The sequence below is a fragment of the Helianthus annuus genome, chromosome 17 (assembly GCF_002127325.2).
Source record: "Helianthus annuus cultivar XRQ/B chromosome 17, HanXRQr2.0-SUNRISE, whole genome shotgun sequence".
Taxonomy (NCBI): domain Eukaryota; kingdom Viridiplantae; phylum Streptophyta; class Magnoliopsida; order Asterales; family Asteraceae; genus Helianthus; species Helianthus annuus.
The window spans coordinates 190,709,709-190,725,417 of record NC_035449.2 but is presented as its reverse complement, the minus strand read 5'-3'; the positions used below and the strand labels follow the sequence as shown (position 1 = coordinate 190,725,417).

The following is a 15,709-nucleotide window of genomic DNA, read 5'->3' as shown; positions in this document are numbered from 1 at the left end:
ATGTTTATTTAGCAGCGATTCAAAAGATCTAAATTTTATAAGTTTCGACACAGGTAAAAAAGAATTTATAAGATTATAATGCTTTAAGATTAATTATTAGTTTACAAATCTTAAATAGTTATATAATATAGTTATTATAACCTATTAAACTATTAACTACGTATAAGTGCTTTAACAATATAAAATGTTGTGCGGTGTGGAGCCGCACCCTTGTCCACATGAGCCCATAGCGCCCCTACACATCTTGCAGGGGAGCCAAGGGGGGCGCCATGAATGGATTCGCGACGATGATAACGAACGCCAATGGTTGAATTTGGTGTGCATTTAATATTTGATTGTTTTACAAAGGTTCAAATTAAAAAATATATATGTAATATTTTCTTCTAAAAATCTCCGCTATATAACTCACATTTTTTTATTAATTTATACCACAAACTCTCTCACTTTTTATACTACAAAATCAATCAACTCTCTCGTATTTTTTGTTCTTCAAAATTCAAATGGCGAGCCGATGGACCGAGGAAAAGGACATCGCTTTGGCTATGAGTTGGGTGCATGTCACCGAGCAATGGCAGCCACCAAATTCTATTACAACTTGGAACGTGGTTTTGGCACACTTTCATCAACAAGTGGGTGCAAACAATCATAATGTGCATCACATTACTACTAGCTTTATGATGATTCAAACAATGTGCGAGAGATTTGGGAGGCTCTTTATCGATTGACGCGGCCCATGTTAAGTTCCAACACCTTCTAAACACTAGTTTTCGTCATCTTTCGGCTTGAAGAATTTTGTGAGGCCGTTACTTTTATGTATTGTTTTTATTAAGTTGGTTTGCAATTTTTTTATTCTAGTTTAATGGTAATTTTTATGTTTTACTTTAGTCATTGTTTTAAAACTTATGTTTTTTATAATTTTTATTAATTTAAAACACATCCAAACTAAAAAAAATAATTAAGTAATGATGACAGAGGGATTATAGATACTGCTACATGATAGCTAATAATAAAGTTCTTTGCTGATTTGTCATCTACGTGGCGCTAACCACCTACTTAGTTTTAGTAATATAACATAACTAATAATATATTATGATATTAAACACTCGTTAACTTCTCTTCTTATTTTGGTAAACTAATTTTTCTTCTTAATATATCATCTCAAAATCGATACATGTCAATTAATATGTTATTGCAATACATATTTCTATAATTTTAGGTCTAACCCAACCCATGCCAAAAGTTGCATGTTTAAAAGTCCATTAAACCCAAACCCAAACCAAAATCTAAATGTAGTAATGGTTTGCTTTTGCTCAGTTTCACTTTTTCAACCGGTTGCCCCTTATGTGGGGCACGTGACCAGGAATTAACGGCGGAAATGGATGGGGTTTGAGGCGTTGAGTAAAATGGTGATAAGTTATAAAGATCAGGGAGTAAAATGGTTATTTTTAAAGAATTGGGGTAAAACATTAAAACGACCAAACCACGAGGAGCAAAACGGAAGTTTACTCAAAAGATTATAAATCGTTACTAACAGTTTAAGTATAGGGATTATTACATATATCCCCTTATTTTCACTCTTAATTACATATATACCTAACTCAAAATTTAAATTACATAACAAAATGACCAAAATACCCTCTTAAACTTAGAAAATAATGAATTTTCATTCCTCCCTGTCCGCCACCTCTTCCACCCATCGGCGATGCCTATCGATTCGTTAACAACCGTAACCACTAAACCGGAGACGATTATACATGTGCATTTGTTTGATTGTATTTTTTTATTCCGGTGCGATTCTGATTATACAGTTCTAAAGACCTTTTTTATGGAAATTGTTTGAAAAAGTTGAAAATGCACTTGAAGAACAATAGTTCTAAAGACCTTTTTTTATGGAAATTGTTGTGAACTTGGTTCAGTAGTTTAAAAATGCAGTGAATTGATATATTAAATTGAAAGTTTATTAAAAAGTAAATGTAAAATAAAAGATAGGGTAAAATAGTCATTTTATATTTTATTAATAATAAAATAATTGAAAATGAGTGAATCTGTAATTTTTATTTTTTAGGAAGGGGATATATACAATTTTGGTTTTGAATTAAATATATATACATAATTAATGAATTTTAAAAGAGGATATATGTAATTGCCTCTTTAGTTTACTATTTCACATAAACACCAGATTAAAAAACACCTCTACCAAACAATTTCCAAACATATATTTATTTATATTATAAATATTCAAAGATACAGAAAAAATAAACGACTTAAACTCAAAGTTACAAAGACCCTGCTTCAATTTTACATATGTTATGATTAAATAGTTGTTATGATTAAATAGTTAAATCTTTTTCTTTCCGGACATCATTCGATTCTTTTCATTAACAATAGAAAAAATTACATAAGAATGGCAGGTAAACGGTCAACAAGCTACGTTGCAACCCTCTTTTGAATAGTTAAATCTAAACACCTGTAATACAAGGTGGCGGCGGTGGTGGCGGCGGAGGCGGTGGCGGCGGAGGCGGTGGTGGTGGTGGCGGAGGTGGAAAAAAGAACCCCTGATTCCGAGCTCGATTTACCTTAGGTGCAGGTGGTGGCCATGACCGCGTTCTAAGCATTCTATTTCTGCCGGAAAATACAGTTCCTACACGTAAATTCCGAGTCGGTGTAATTTTCTCAATAGCCATTGCAATTTAAACTAGGGGTGCTAAACGGGTCATGTACGCGGGTTGGTGGGTTCAACCCGACCCAAACTCGAAAATTTTAGACAAACCCGGTCCGAACCCAAAAATTGTGTCATACATGATACATATGAACCCAAACACGACCCGAATATTTGCGGGTTAACCCGTACACGACACTTTCAACCCGATCTTTTTAATTTTGTCGTAATTTAATATGTTAATATTAAACTTATACTACAAAACACACACAAATGTATATAATACAATTACATTTAAATTATAAAATGTTACGTTAGTTTCTTTTTTTAATCTAAAATTATGGCATAAAATACACACCCAATATTGTAAAATATATAATATAATATAAATGGGTTAAACAGGACCGGGTTGACCTGAACATAACCCGTTTAGCTAAACTGGTTTGCGGGTTCAACCTGAAACTGACTCGAATCCATTTAGACTAAACCTACACCCGCGAATTTCGCGTTAAGGCCGTGTCGTGTCAAAAATTCACACCCCTAATTTAAACTAACGTTCAACAAAATTAAGCATGAGAAGTGATTAAAGATTAATTTACCTAGATGTGGTTCCATTGAAACAGAAGTTGCTTGAAAAACTTGATCAATAATTAGAAAAACAAGCAATAGAGCAAATCGTTTTGCATAAAACGTCGTCGTCTTCTTCATAGGAGTAGCTAGCTTATCCTTTGTTTTAATTTCTTCAAATATTCCCTGATGATATCTTTTCAAAATAATAATTGTAACATTCGAAATTGTTTTATTCGAAAATGTTATGTGTGGATGATATGTTTTGTGAGACACAAAACTCCAAAAATGAGTCCTAGAGGTGTGTGTCGGGTTTAAATGGGCCAGACCAAAGCTTTTCGAAGTATTTTGGAAAATGAGACCGGACCATTATAGGTTGGGTCGGTTTCATGTTGGGCTAAAACCGAAATTGAATTATTATTTTTTTTAGTAAATTACAAAAATCATCCTATACTAGATTGCAAAGTGTGTAGTTTATCTTCAAAAAGTACAAAAAACGTACTCGATGTTTGCAAACCCCTACACATTATGTTCTTTATCCCTAACTTAGTTATTTTTCATTGTTAAGTGGGTGTTAAATGACCTAAATACCCTTACTGTTAAATAAATAACTAAAAAGTTAAAAGAAATATAATTAATATTTAAAATTTACTGCGTTAGGGTCAAAGGACGCAATATGCAAAGGTTTGCAGACATTTGGTACGTTTTTTGTAATTTTTTAAGACAAAGGACAAACTTTGCAATCTCGTGTCAACATAAAGGACTATTTTTTTTGTAATTTACTCCTTTTTTTATTGTAAGATGTTTCATTAGTAGCTTATAAACTATGTACAGTAGAAACTCTATAAAATAATACACTTTGGACCACCAAAATTTATTAATTAAAAGAGTTATTAATTAATCGATAAATTAATAATTATTAATTTATATATTAATTAATATTTTATTAATTTATAGTAGAATACTTAGTTTACAAATACCTTTCAAACTTCCACTTAATTATTGTATACAATGCATGTATATCAAATGAACGGCCCAATTTGAAAGAAACCTTCAATCTCCCACCTTATTATGCTTCTTGTGTTCAATGTATAACTTTATGGACATTAAAAATATTTTCTATATAAATACAAGATCAAAATAGGTTAACACAAACAAATCATACACACAACATGGCTTCCCATCTTAAAGGTGTGAAAAAAACAACAATGACAGACGAGATTCGAAGAAATTATTGAAAGCGTTATTGGAATTAATAAAGATGATATCGATGAAGAAGATGATGAAAGTTCTACAATCAGTGGCGAAGCTTGAAATTTCCGACCGAGGGGGCGGAAGTAACCGGACCTAAAAATTTCTATAAAACTGGGGGTTCGAAAACGTATATACCCAAAATTTTCTATACGAAAACTACACATTCTCCACTACTGAGCGAAAAGTTCGGGGGGTCGGCCGTCCCCTCCCGCCCCTTAAAAGCTTCGCCCATGTCTACAATGGAGCCCCCTTCGCGAAACGAAGCTATTAAAGCGGCAATCACATTGAACAATTTCTTGTTGAGCTATGAGAAAACAACACTAGAAGTTCTTACCATGCTAAGGAAAATTAGAGACGAGATTCAAGGAGAAATTGATTTCAACAAAAAACAAAAGACAATTGAGTCATTTTTCAAGAAACCTTCATAAATCATTCATGTAATATGCTATATATAAGGAATTATTAATTTATATTTTATATGGGGTCTAAAGAAATTATCAAAAATGTATTATCTTATAATTTTAGCGAATTATTAATTTAGCACCCTATCCCCGAGTCGGGACCGGCAAAAAATATTATCTTAGAAAGTTTATTTAATAATCGAGTATTAATTTATCGAGTTTATAGTGTATAGTCTCATTATAAATAAGACAGGAGAAACATGTATTATATATTTTTTATGTTTCCATATGTGTAGTGTAGTCTATCACAAAAACAAGAAAGTTTTTTGGATTTTAGTTGGACCGAACCGAACCTAATAAGCTTAACCATTTTGATCTTGGGTCGGTCGGGTTTGATATTTGGGTTACTCATCCAACCCGAATCGTGGTCAGCCCAATGTTAAAATTTTTGGATAATTTATTAGTATCTTCGGTTATGTAGCAAATTTTAATATATGCATTATAATTTAGTTCATATACTGAAAAGGCAACGGGTTACAGATTATTCGCTTTATTTTGACCAGACTTGTGACTCAACCTAGTAAGATGTTTAGTTTTAAAATAACACAACCCACACAGAGGTAATAGGGTCCCTAGAGTCAGTGGCTAAGCTTGAGATTTCTGACCGTGGGGTCGAAAACGTATAAACCCAAAAATTTCTATAAAACTGAGGGGTTGGAAACGTATATACCCAAAAATTTCTATACGAAAACTACATAGTCTCCACTACTGAACGAAAAGTTCGGGGGGTCGGCCGCCCCCTCCCGCTCCCACTTTGTTGCACCCCTGCCTAGAGTTGAGACGCAAGGCGACAAAAGAAGGTGCATTCATCACGTACATGAGGCACATGGTGTTTATATAATATTTATATATATGTTTCTATAATCACCTACCCAAAGTTTAGAAATAACTAACCATTACGTATGATTTTGTATATAATTAATTTCTCTGTATAGCCTAAGAAACTATATATACACCCTGATGCACAAAATATGCCCATGTACAAGAAGCTCATGACGTGCCGCCTCGCACAATTTTGACAAGCGCATCATGTATGCTTGTCATTTCAAGCGATCATAAACGCTTCAATCGGTTAACTGAGTGCACCTTGAGTCGAGAACACTTTTTAATAATAATACCAAACTCTTTGATGTATTGTAAAGCGTATAAATTTTGTGGGCCATGACGTCCTAGCTAACTAAATTTCTTAATGTTGCCAAAACTTGTTTTTCTTCACAACTTGTGTGACGCTCGTTATCTCCTAAAGCCCAACTGATTGTGGCTGCATAGGCCCATAGCTACCGAATCCAATGAGATAAATTATTAATGACTGGCCCAGTTGGGTTGGGCCCAACTTTCTAATTTGGAATTTATAAAGAATCCAGCAGTATGTTTGAATGTGTGTGATTATTCTAAGCTTCAAACCTTTCTGATTATTAATATACTCGTAATTCAAAAGTATGTGAAATTACATTCGTAAACTCTTCTGAAAACCCGAATTCACAACCCGCCCGTTGTAATATAGCAGGAGTTACAAAATAACTAACGACGGTTATCTGTGTGGAGTTGTTTTTTACTAATAGGTGTTCAATACAACTAAATAAAAATAAAATAAAAAACTAGCTATTGGGATTACGAGTCAAGTAGACTAAAAATCATAAAAAAATATATTAAATACTTATAACCATCTAAAACACATTACTTTTAAAAAATAAATAAAATAAAAAAACAAGAAAAAAAAGTCTACATATCAGCACAAACATTTTGACCCTCCAAGAAAGTTTACCAATTTTGACCCTTTACCAACATATCCACCCATTTGGCACATCTAACCGTTCTTACATATTTGATTTTCTATAAAACAACGGCTATTTTGGTATATCGTCACTCTTAATTAATTTTGGTGATGTAGGTAGCTTAAGCTTAAGAAACTAACTATAACTGCAATATAGCTTAAAGGATTAAAAGGTTAAAAGGTTCGAATGACAACCAGCTGTGGTGAACAGCAAAAAGCATGGGACAGGGTCACGTCCCATCACACTTTACGTGTAACTTCCCCACTCAGCTGCAAAAGAGCATGTGGGCGAAGACACTCTTTTATCCGCATGTCAAAGCCTTCAACCCTCCAAAACGGGTAACCCTCTCACTGTATACATGAATCGCTTAGTCAAAGGTTTCCCTTCTCGGCACAATCCTTCTCTATAAATGACCACACTTGGTCATTCAATGGGACATTCCGAAATCTGACTCTCTCCCCCTAGAACTTGTACTTTGCATGTTCTATTCTTCACACATCAAAACATCATCACATTGCATGCATCTGTCCAAGGTTGAATCTTCTTCAACCTTGAGCTTAAAGCAAGTGATAGATAAGTGATCCGACCCTACGTATTACATACGTAGGGGGCCCGTGACTTGCGTTTGGTAAAACCAGACTCGCGAACCCTTTTGCCTTACCAATCTACCCACTATCCTTGGTCTCATATTTGTTGTAGCAACAAATTCCATTACTAATTTATTAATAACAGCGACAAGTAACATCATGGTTTTTCGGGGTTAGAGGACAATCAACATGAATTTTAGAGAGGGTAGTAAAGGTTAATTTTTTTTTTTTTTGAACGGCAAATTTTCTTTTTATTGCAGTCGTTTATGAGACTTGAATCCAAAATCTTGTTCTCCTAAGGTGTAAAAGTTTTGTCTTTTCCAATGACCACCACCGTGTAAAGGTTAATTGTTAATTGGCCCAAATAGAGTTAGCTTAAAAAACTATGACAATTTTATAACTAATGCACTTTTTAGTTTTTTTTTAAAGGTACAGCATCCAACTACGGTTATATCATACGGATACGTTTCTATCTAGCTCGAGCTCAGCTTATTTATTACTTGTTAACTATTTTATTTATTTACATTTATTGTTATTATTTATTTATATATTTATAGCTATAATTTTAATGAATAAATAACTGATTTCGAATAACTCATGAAAAACTTAACTTATTAACACCCCTACTTTTATCTCATCGCAGCTCGTTCAAACTGAAAAAATTAGGTTCTTTCTATTTTAAATAAAACTAGTTCTATACCCGTCCGGTGGACGGGTAGTTTAAGGTCATCAGGACGAACACACACAAACACACACTCTCTCACTCTGATAAGAACTTGAAATCGGCGATTAAAATTAAAACAACTGATAATCGGCCTATTTGAGATGAGCTAATCTCCAAATACAATAAACAAATACTGAGTTTTTCAAAGACAAAGAACAAAACAACGATAGTCTAGTCTAAATAGTAAACTGGAAAATAGAGATAACTGTTGCTCATAACTTCCTTCCCCTCTAACCCAACATAAGCTGAGACTTCTCTTTTAATGGGTTGAGTGTTGACCCGGAAAATAACTCTAGCTGCTCCATGCTAATCGGGTGGTCCTGCTATTGTATCACACACACATATATGTTAATGAGAAGTTAAAGGCGTTTATATATTATATTATATAACTATTAAAAACCAAAGGGGTTAGATCAGGCACAGCGCCCCAAGACCAAATACTAATATAGTTTCATGGTGACTTGAATTACTTCTATGGGTCGCAGTATGGGCAGGTTCAGATCCAAATGCAAGGTTTTTTATGGACCAACGCAAGCCGGAATCCCAATTTTTTTTAACTCGAAGCAAATTTTATCAAGACTTTTAAATTTTGCTATATAAAATTAGAGTGTCAGCTATATCAATACAATTAATCTTGTTTTAAAAAAAAAACAAATTTCAGAAGTTCTATGCATTAAAAATACATTCGACTCAACAGAACCAGAGTGAAGTCGTATATAAACCAACAGATTGAAATATAACCCAAAATAGTTTAAATAAAATATGCCAAAGTTTGCAAGCTTCTCTTTTTCCATGAAAACAACAAATGTAAAAACAACTTTTAACGCAACTAATAATCATTAGTTTATAGCGATGATGTTCAGTATGTTTGTTTGATGTAATCCCTAAGACCAAATAGCAAGTTGGCCTAATAATCTTTAGATAAACTTACATAATCGTGACACAAGTTATTAAAAGAGAGTACAAATTCTTGTTCAGTATATGCAATTTAACCACTATGATAATTGTTGATTGCATACATGACTTAAGTGAAAAGAACAGACCTTCCATTAAATGACTTCATTTTCACGGCTTCAAACAAACAGGATGTGAGTTCTCTTCATGAACCTGCAAATACCATATAATAGGCCAACAAATTAACACAGATTTGACATGTATTTCAGCAAAATAGCTACTTTAATGAGATGTAACACACATACATAATAACTAACATTAGTTAATTTAAAATAAGTACCATAAAATAAGTAACAAATGTTCTTCTTTAACATGAAATTAAGGCTACAAAATGAAGTCTTCCATGCCAGTTGACGTTTGGTCAAGAAATCAGTTTGACCTACAATTTCAAAAATAATTATGGTTAAAAACTAAATGGATAAAACTACATAACTCAGGGATAAAACATTTTTTTCTTTACTATAATATACCTTCCCCTTTTGAAGATAAAGTTAATGCAATTATGACTTTAGGAGGTAATAAACTTTGTGGGTACCAAAGAATATGTGATCATTCAGCATTCGACGAAACCTAAATGATTAGGCTCCTCGTCACACGATTAGAACTTTCAGCCGATCAAATGGAAATTTTTGCATACACTCATCAAACTTCAAATTAACAACATATTCCAAAAGATTTGTAAATGGGGCAGGGCAGAATCCAGAAAGTGTTTTGGGAGAAGTTGCCATCTTTTTCTTGCACACAAGACACCCTTTATTTCCTCCCTGCAACAATTAAATTAGTGTGGAAGCATACCAAAAGTCTACAAATCATATTATTCACAAAACAAACACAAACACTAAACAATCATTATAAGACAAAAAGCTATTCGAAAAATATTAACATCACCAAAATATGGAGGTAACAGTACACAAACCTGTAGGGCATGGTGTAGCGATTGAACATCCAGAGGCTTTTGATTATCGGAGTGAGCTGACTGAATATAACGGATTTGCCTTTTTCCCACTGATCGAGTATTCAAATAAATGCTGGGATCCCCGACGGGGCGGTGAGTGTTGGTCGAAAACCGAAAACTAAACTCAGATAAAAAGGAAAACAAAAGTTATTGATTGTGCGACCTGTAACACATTATCGTTAGTATATGAACATGATCAATCTTGTAATCAACAATTGAAATAATAACTAACACACAGTTCACAAGTGAATATATGCACATCATAAAAAACCCAAAATTGACATTTCAAATCCTTTAATTAAGTATGCAACATATTTACAAGGTAATTACCTGAAGTTAAGAACGAAGATGAGATTCAAATCCAATCAGCAATTGTATGAAAGAGATTAGCCCGCATTGAGATTTTGCAATTTATATGGAAGGGTTAGGGTTATTGCCAATATCTCCTGCGTGTTTTCTCAGGGTAGATTATGCAATTAAAGGAGCGATCTTTATGAAGAGAGAAGGAGACTGAGATTATGGAGAAAAAATGAAGAGGGAGAACGTGGTTAATCCACGAGAAATCAGGAAACCACCGCAGGTTAAGGAGGAGAGCAAAACCTCTCTGAACTACTCCTTCTAGAAGAAATATGTGAATTTACACGGTCCAGATTAAAAGTTAGGGAATTTGAATCGTCAAGATCAACATAAGAATATATAACCACTTGTTTAGGTCAGTTATAGATCGTGGGGTATGAGAAAGTCAAAGTGAACAAAAAAAACCTCCCCTTCTTTTTCTGAATTATAAGGGTCAGGATTTAATTTCATCTTCATCTAATGGCTGAGATTGCATTTTGTTCCCTTTGACTTTAAGGGGAACATCTATTATCTATATTAAAACAAAACACTTTGGTGCCACTTGGCATAATTTTAATCCATCTATTGCCACCTGGCATCCTATTATTCTATTCTTAATCAATTTGAGCGCTAAAAGGAAAACACGCTCTCCCCTTCGTATTCACACTTCACATTCACAAACCCTAATATACTGAATTTACGGCGTTTTTTGCTTCATATTTATGCGGTATCTTTTTCTAATAGATTTTCTATTTGTGTTTCCCTAATCCCTGGAAACAAACCCTAGAACTCTTCCAGCCGCATCACAATCAAGATATGTTTATTGCTTCAAAGACAATCGTTCTTCAAATATTGAAGATCTGTGGCATATTGTGGTGTTGCAAAGGACTATTGATCAATCAATCAACTGATCATATATCACCGAAAGTTCTCAGTGTTATCAGCTTACAATCGACTGTTTATTACCAGGTATGTTCTTCTCGATCCTCTCAAATTGTGATTGATGATGTTTGTCCGTGTTTGTTCTTCTAAAGTAACTGATCGTGTTTGATATTTTACGTGATTTTGAGTTATGTATGTTCATCATCCGCTTTTTTCCTTAGCCAATTTCATTAACAAAATACTATCAAAACCCTAATTGAAACATCAAACCTAAATCTCAGCCGGAGTCCAATCGGCGATTTCTACTTTGGCGCTTTCATATGTCGATTTCATATACATCGATTTCATATTGAAAGAAACAAGGTAAGTTTCTAAATGAAATCTTTATTGGTGTTTAGGGTTATTGTTAGTGCGTTTTCGATTCATGAGTTTTTGCTATTGTTTTCGCGTTTTCTATATTTATATATTATAAATAAACCTTTTTTAAGATAATTTCTTATACATATATAAATGGGGTTACCAGGTTTTTTTTTGCAGGAAAGCCACGTTTCTAGCTTTCTCTAGCGTGTTTAATTTGGAGCTTTTCCTTTATGCTGGCAACCCCCAATGAAGCTATTTGTCGATTGCAATTGCCATTCTATAACATGTTTTTATTTTTATTTGTAAAGGGTGATTATTAGCTCATATTGCAGGTTGCATTGTTGTTAAGGGGCCAGACTATCGCTTGGATTCTTGGTTAGCTTGCAGGTGACATTTCGTGGGTAGATCGCCACATGGAGTTCTGGTCAGCTGCAACGGGTCAGATTGCATATTGGTTGCAACTCGCATCTTATATGTGATGGAACGTTTCTTTTATTTCAACTTTATGTCTAGAATAATGAGTGATTACAAAGTTGAGATGATCAATGATGGGATGCAAAAGTCTTATGTGCATTTCCATAGGTTTAATTTATGGAATGTGCCGGTACGTTTTTTTTTTTACAAATTATATACAGTAATCTAGGTTTTCTGGTTAGGTTTTGTAACGATTTAACGTAACTGATATTGATGATACATTACAATAATTTGTTAGGGTTTTTGTTTGAAAAGAAGAAAGAAGAACTCTTTGATATGGTTTAGAGGTATGTACTTCATTACTTCTTTCATTCAAGCTACATGGGAAGATTAATAGTCATTTTTCATGTAATTCGGCAGAGTTTATCTGGCTCGTGAATCAAAGGTAACACACACGTTTCAAATTTCACAACTGTAACTTCAATTTTCATAAATTAGGGTTTTTTATCGAACGAATTTGATTCTAATTGGTGTATGTTGTGTGAGATTAGAGCAAGTATATAGTTTCTTTGAAGGTGATATTCAAAGAGCAGATTGAAAAGTACGGCTGCAACACCAGTTGAAGAGAGAAATGGCGATTCAAACGAGCCTTTGGCATCTGCATGTTTTGAGGCTGTACTTTAGCTAACCGTGTTGTGGGACTGGAACAAATGGACTTACTTTAGCTAACCGTGTTGGAATGGTAATGTGCTATTACTGCTTTTCTATGATATTGATGATAGGTTGTAAAATATGAATTATGAACTAAAAACTAATAGTGTATGTTTTTTGTGTTTTGAATTGAACCAAAACAAGTTTAGAGTCACTGTAGGTGATTTTTATATTTTTTTTTGTTTGACCAATGACTAATGACAACCAACTTACAAATTGGCTTGGTTTTGGTTTAGCTATTTGAGATCAGCTCGGCTAAAAGCTCGAACGAGCCGAGCCATAACGAGCTCAAGCCCGAGCTCGAGTCTGTAATAGAGCCCATTTAGTTATCGAACACGAGTTTGGGCCGAATGATGGATTCTTGGCGTATGCCAGTAATACTAATGCATGTGATCATCAATTATTTGATTACGGAGCCTATTGTAAAGGTAGATGTAGTTTTAATTAATAAACTTTAGTTAAATGGACGTGAGTAATAATTAATGTATTAATGTTTAATCTTTTTTACTCTTTTTAACAGAAGATGGCAGAGTGGCTTTTAAAAGGGCCTTTAAAGCTTTCTGCCAAATGAAGTTTGACATAGTTGGTCTGAGGTATATTTAAACACCAAACCCTTCTCTCATCACATGATTAAAAGCCACTCTATGTGATATGTGCTCACAAGAGTTGTTGGTCACAGGAAGTAATGCAATAAAAGGTGTTGCAACATGAGAAGGCTACTTGATCTTCAAATAGGTTGAATAAAAAATTGCATGATCATAAGTGGTTGTGTTTTGTGTGGAACATATTACTAATGCCATTAGAAGACATTGATGCCAACTCGATGAAGGAGATGTAAGTTATATTTTTATATTAATTAGTTAAAACTTCATTATGAAGATTTGAAGATGTTAATATGATTTTATATTAATTAGTTTAAGCATACTGTATTAACCATGATCATGTGGTGTTTTTGTTCTTCAAGGGTCATGTGACAGGCCTATGCGATACTAAATGACGTTGAATCTGTTGTGCGGACAATAGATATTGTGAGGATATCATTACAAAATGCACTCGATTTGGATCTTGCTTTGAGTAAGAAGCCTTTTGGGCCAGGTGTTGTTGAAAAAACTGTCAATAATTCCCTTTAGAGTTAAACGAGCTTATTTACTAGAGAATTGACAATATCACAACTTTATTTTTCAAGGTCTTCTTTGAGTTATACTGAGTTACTGTACTTATTGTACTAATATCCTAACGAATCGGATCTTTTTTATCTACATTTTAATGTAAGTTCTGCTTAAAACATAATTGGGTGTGGTAATGTACAAGTCATCTAAGCATAGACGAACAAGTCATTAAAGCCTTTTTAGTTTTTTTGTTTCTTTTTTTACGTGGTTTAGTTATGGTCGTAACGAATCAATTTATTTCCTTCAAAATGTTTATTTTTCGGTTTAATGGTCTCGCAGCAATGCGCGGGTTTCCTACTATATAAATGGAACCGGAAGCATAAGCATTGGCTTGCTGAATTGATAAGCTAGAGTTTGGCTTTTATGTTATACAACTGATTCCTCTGTATGATATATTCATCTATTCATCTTGTGACTTCCTTTTTTTCTTATAAAAGTCAATTAATAGTTTATGATTTGACCCCTATAAATTTTGTTAATTTTGTGAAGATATGGTGTTAATAAGTTGTCAGTTTCTGAAATGTGATATGTTGATGCTTCTTTCAAGTACTGCAAGTGTGAGGTGCCTTATAATCATGCAGGTTACATCTTTTGACTTTGGTCTGGTCAACATCATAATGAAGGTTTCATATTCAAAAACTTAATGTGTAACGAACATCATGTAGATGTACTACTGGGACGTGTTGAAATCTCTCAAAATATTAGGCTTAACAAATCACACTTTAACACTTTTATGTTTAAATTATTTTATGTGTTTAGTTGGTGTTTAGCCACCCGCGAAGCTCGCGGGGTCTTAGGCTAGTAAGAATATATAATTGTGTACTAGGATTAGGTTGTATCCATTAGAAATATATTCTTTTAAAAGATCTTTAAATCATACTTTAGAACTTTAGAAATATATTCTTTTAAAAAACCTTTAAATCATACTTTAGAACTTTAACATCATAAGAATAAATGGTATACATTTTATTATTCATTCATTTATGACAATGACGTACTAAAAAGAAAAAAATACGACTGTATAATCAAAGAAAACAACAAGACCGTTTAACGCAGTAATCCACGGCAAGATAAAGTTGGAAAGACCGCATGAATAATAATTTTATTTTTCTAATAATTTATAATATTATAATATGCTTATTATTTCATTTTAATATTATAACAAATTTTATTATTGTATTTACTTTTAACCTTAATATATTAAAAAACATTATTATTTTTATAATCGCAATACTGGTACCATAACGAACCGAACCGATATCAACTGAACAACACCAGTACCAGTACCGATACAAGTATTCATTTTTATGGATTTCAATTGATGCAAACACGAGTTGATTGTTGTGCCGATTGCCGATATCAATACGGTACTGTAATCAACCAAATCGATACGACTTAAAACCCGCCACAAAACGCAGAAGACTTGCATGATATAAACCACATGGTACAAATAACAAAGCTAAGGTTACAACCTACACTACTATGAAAATGTGGGCATAAAAGATAAAGCCAAAAACAAAGTCAATAGAATAGATGTTCGTGTTCCTGATTCCTGCGTGCTGCCCGCGGTCAGGTAGTACCCCACGGGCACCCTTTTACCCTTTATATATTTTTATACCATATTATTAAGTTACGTCTTTGATCAGCTCACGGTTTCCTCGGGGTCCCCTTTTTATCTCAATTCAATACTTGTGAATTGCATATATGCACATAATTAACCCTTCATTCATTACTTTCTTTAATTTTGTCCCATGTAGTTGTGTTACCTCGAATTACATCTCGTTTAAACTCGAACTTGTTTATTTTTATGATAGTCGTGAGAATTCGCTACCAGGAAAATTATCAAGCGCCCATGGCATTATAGCATAATGGTATCTTGGAAGTGGGATAAGGTTTTGGGA

At 33.5% G+C, this 15,709-nt stretch overlaps 1 protein-coding gene and 2 long non-coding RNA genes across 13 annotated transcripts; 1 reads left to right on the top strand and 2 right to left on the bottom strand.

Annotated features, from left to right (window-relative positions):
• Window positions 1-2,073: 2,073 nt before the first annotated feature.
• LOC110922860 (formin-like protein 20) lies at window positions 2,074-3,435 on the bottom strand. Its single transcript, XM_022167060.2, has 2 exons — window positions 3,259-3,435; window positions 2,074-2,641 (listed from the first exon to the last, which is right to left on the bottom strand). The coding sequence occupies exons 1-2, from the start codon at window positions 3,365-3,367 to the stop codon at window positions 2,460-2,462; spliced, it is 291 nt and encodes a 96-aa protein (XP_022022752.1). The 5' UTR covers window positions 3,368-3,435; the 3' UTR covers window positions 2,074-2,459.
• Window positions 3,436-8,098: 4,663 nt separating this feature from the next.
• Window positions 8,099-10,550, bottom strand: LOC110923508. Of its 3 annotated transcripts, none has more exons than XR_002584127.2 (6): window positions 10,267-10,550; window positions 9,898-10,054; window positions 9,452-9,745; window positions 9,262-9,360; window positions 9,071-9,134; window positions 8,099-8,350 (listed from the first exon to the last, which is right to left on the bottom strand). It is a non-coding gene; the product is annotated as an uncharacterized LOC110923508 (long non-coding RNA). The 3 variants fall into 3 exon arrangements; XR_002584126.2 differs by having other exon boundaries at window positions 9,898-10,099; window positions 10,267-10,548; XR_002584128.2 differs by having other exon boundaries at window positions 8,099-8,347; window positions 9,898-10,099; window positions 10,267-10,548.
• A 348-nt stretch (window positions 10,551-10,898) lies between these two features.
• Window positions 10,899-13,898, top strand: LOC110922023. 9 transcript variants are annotated; one of them, XR_004885509.1, is made up of 10 exons: window positions 10,899-11,241; window positions 11,436-11,517; window positions 11,692-12,118; window positions 12,227-12,275; window positions 12,349-12,373; window positions 12,480-12,670; window positions 12,876-13,067; window positions 13,160-13,232; window positions 13,319-13,473; window positions 13,604-13,898. It is a non-coding gene; the product is annotated as an uncharacterized LOC110922023 (long non-coding RNA). The 9 variants fall into 9 exon arrangements; XR_002582795.2 differs by having other exon boundaries at window positions 11,678-12,118; XR_004885507.1 differs by having other exon boundaries at window positions 10,900-11,241; window positions 11,847-12,118.
• The last annotated feature ends 1,811 nt before the right edge of the window (window positions 13,899-15,709 follow it).

Excerpts from the sequence above, each read along its gene's own strand:
- LOC110922860 (XM_022167060.2), bottom strand. The coding sequence starts at position 3,367 with ATGAAGAAGACGACGACGTTTTATGCAAAACGATTTGCTCTATTGCTT. Across the intron at positions 2,642-3,258 it reads TTCAATGGAACCACATCTAG|GAACTGTATTTTCCGGCAGA; the intron begins GTAAATTAATCT and ends ATTTACGTGTAG.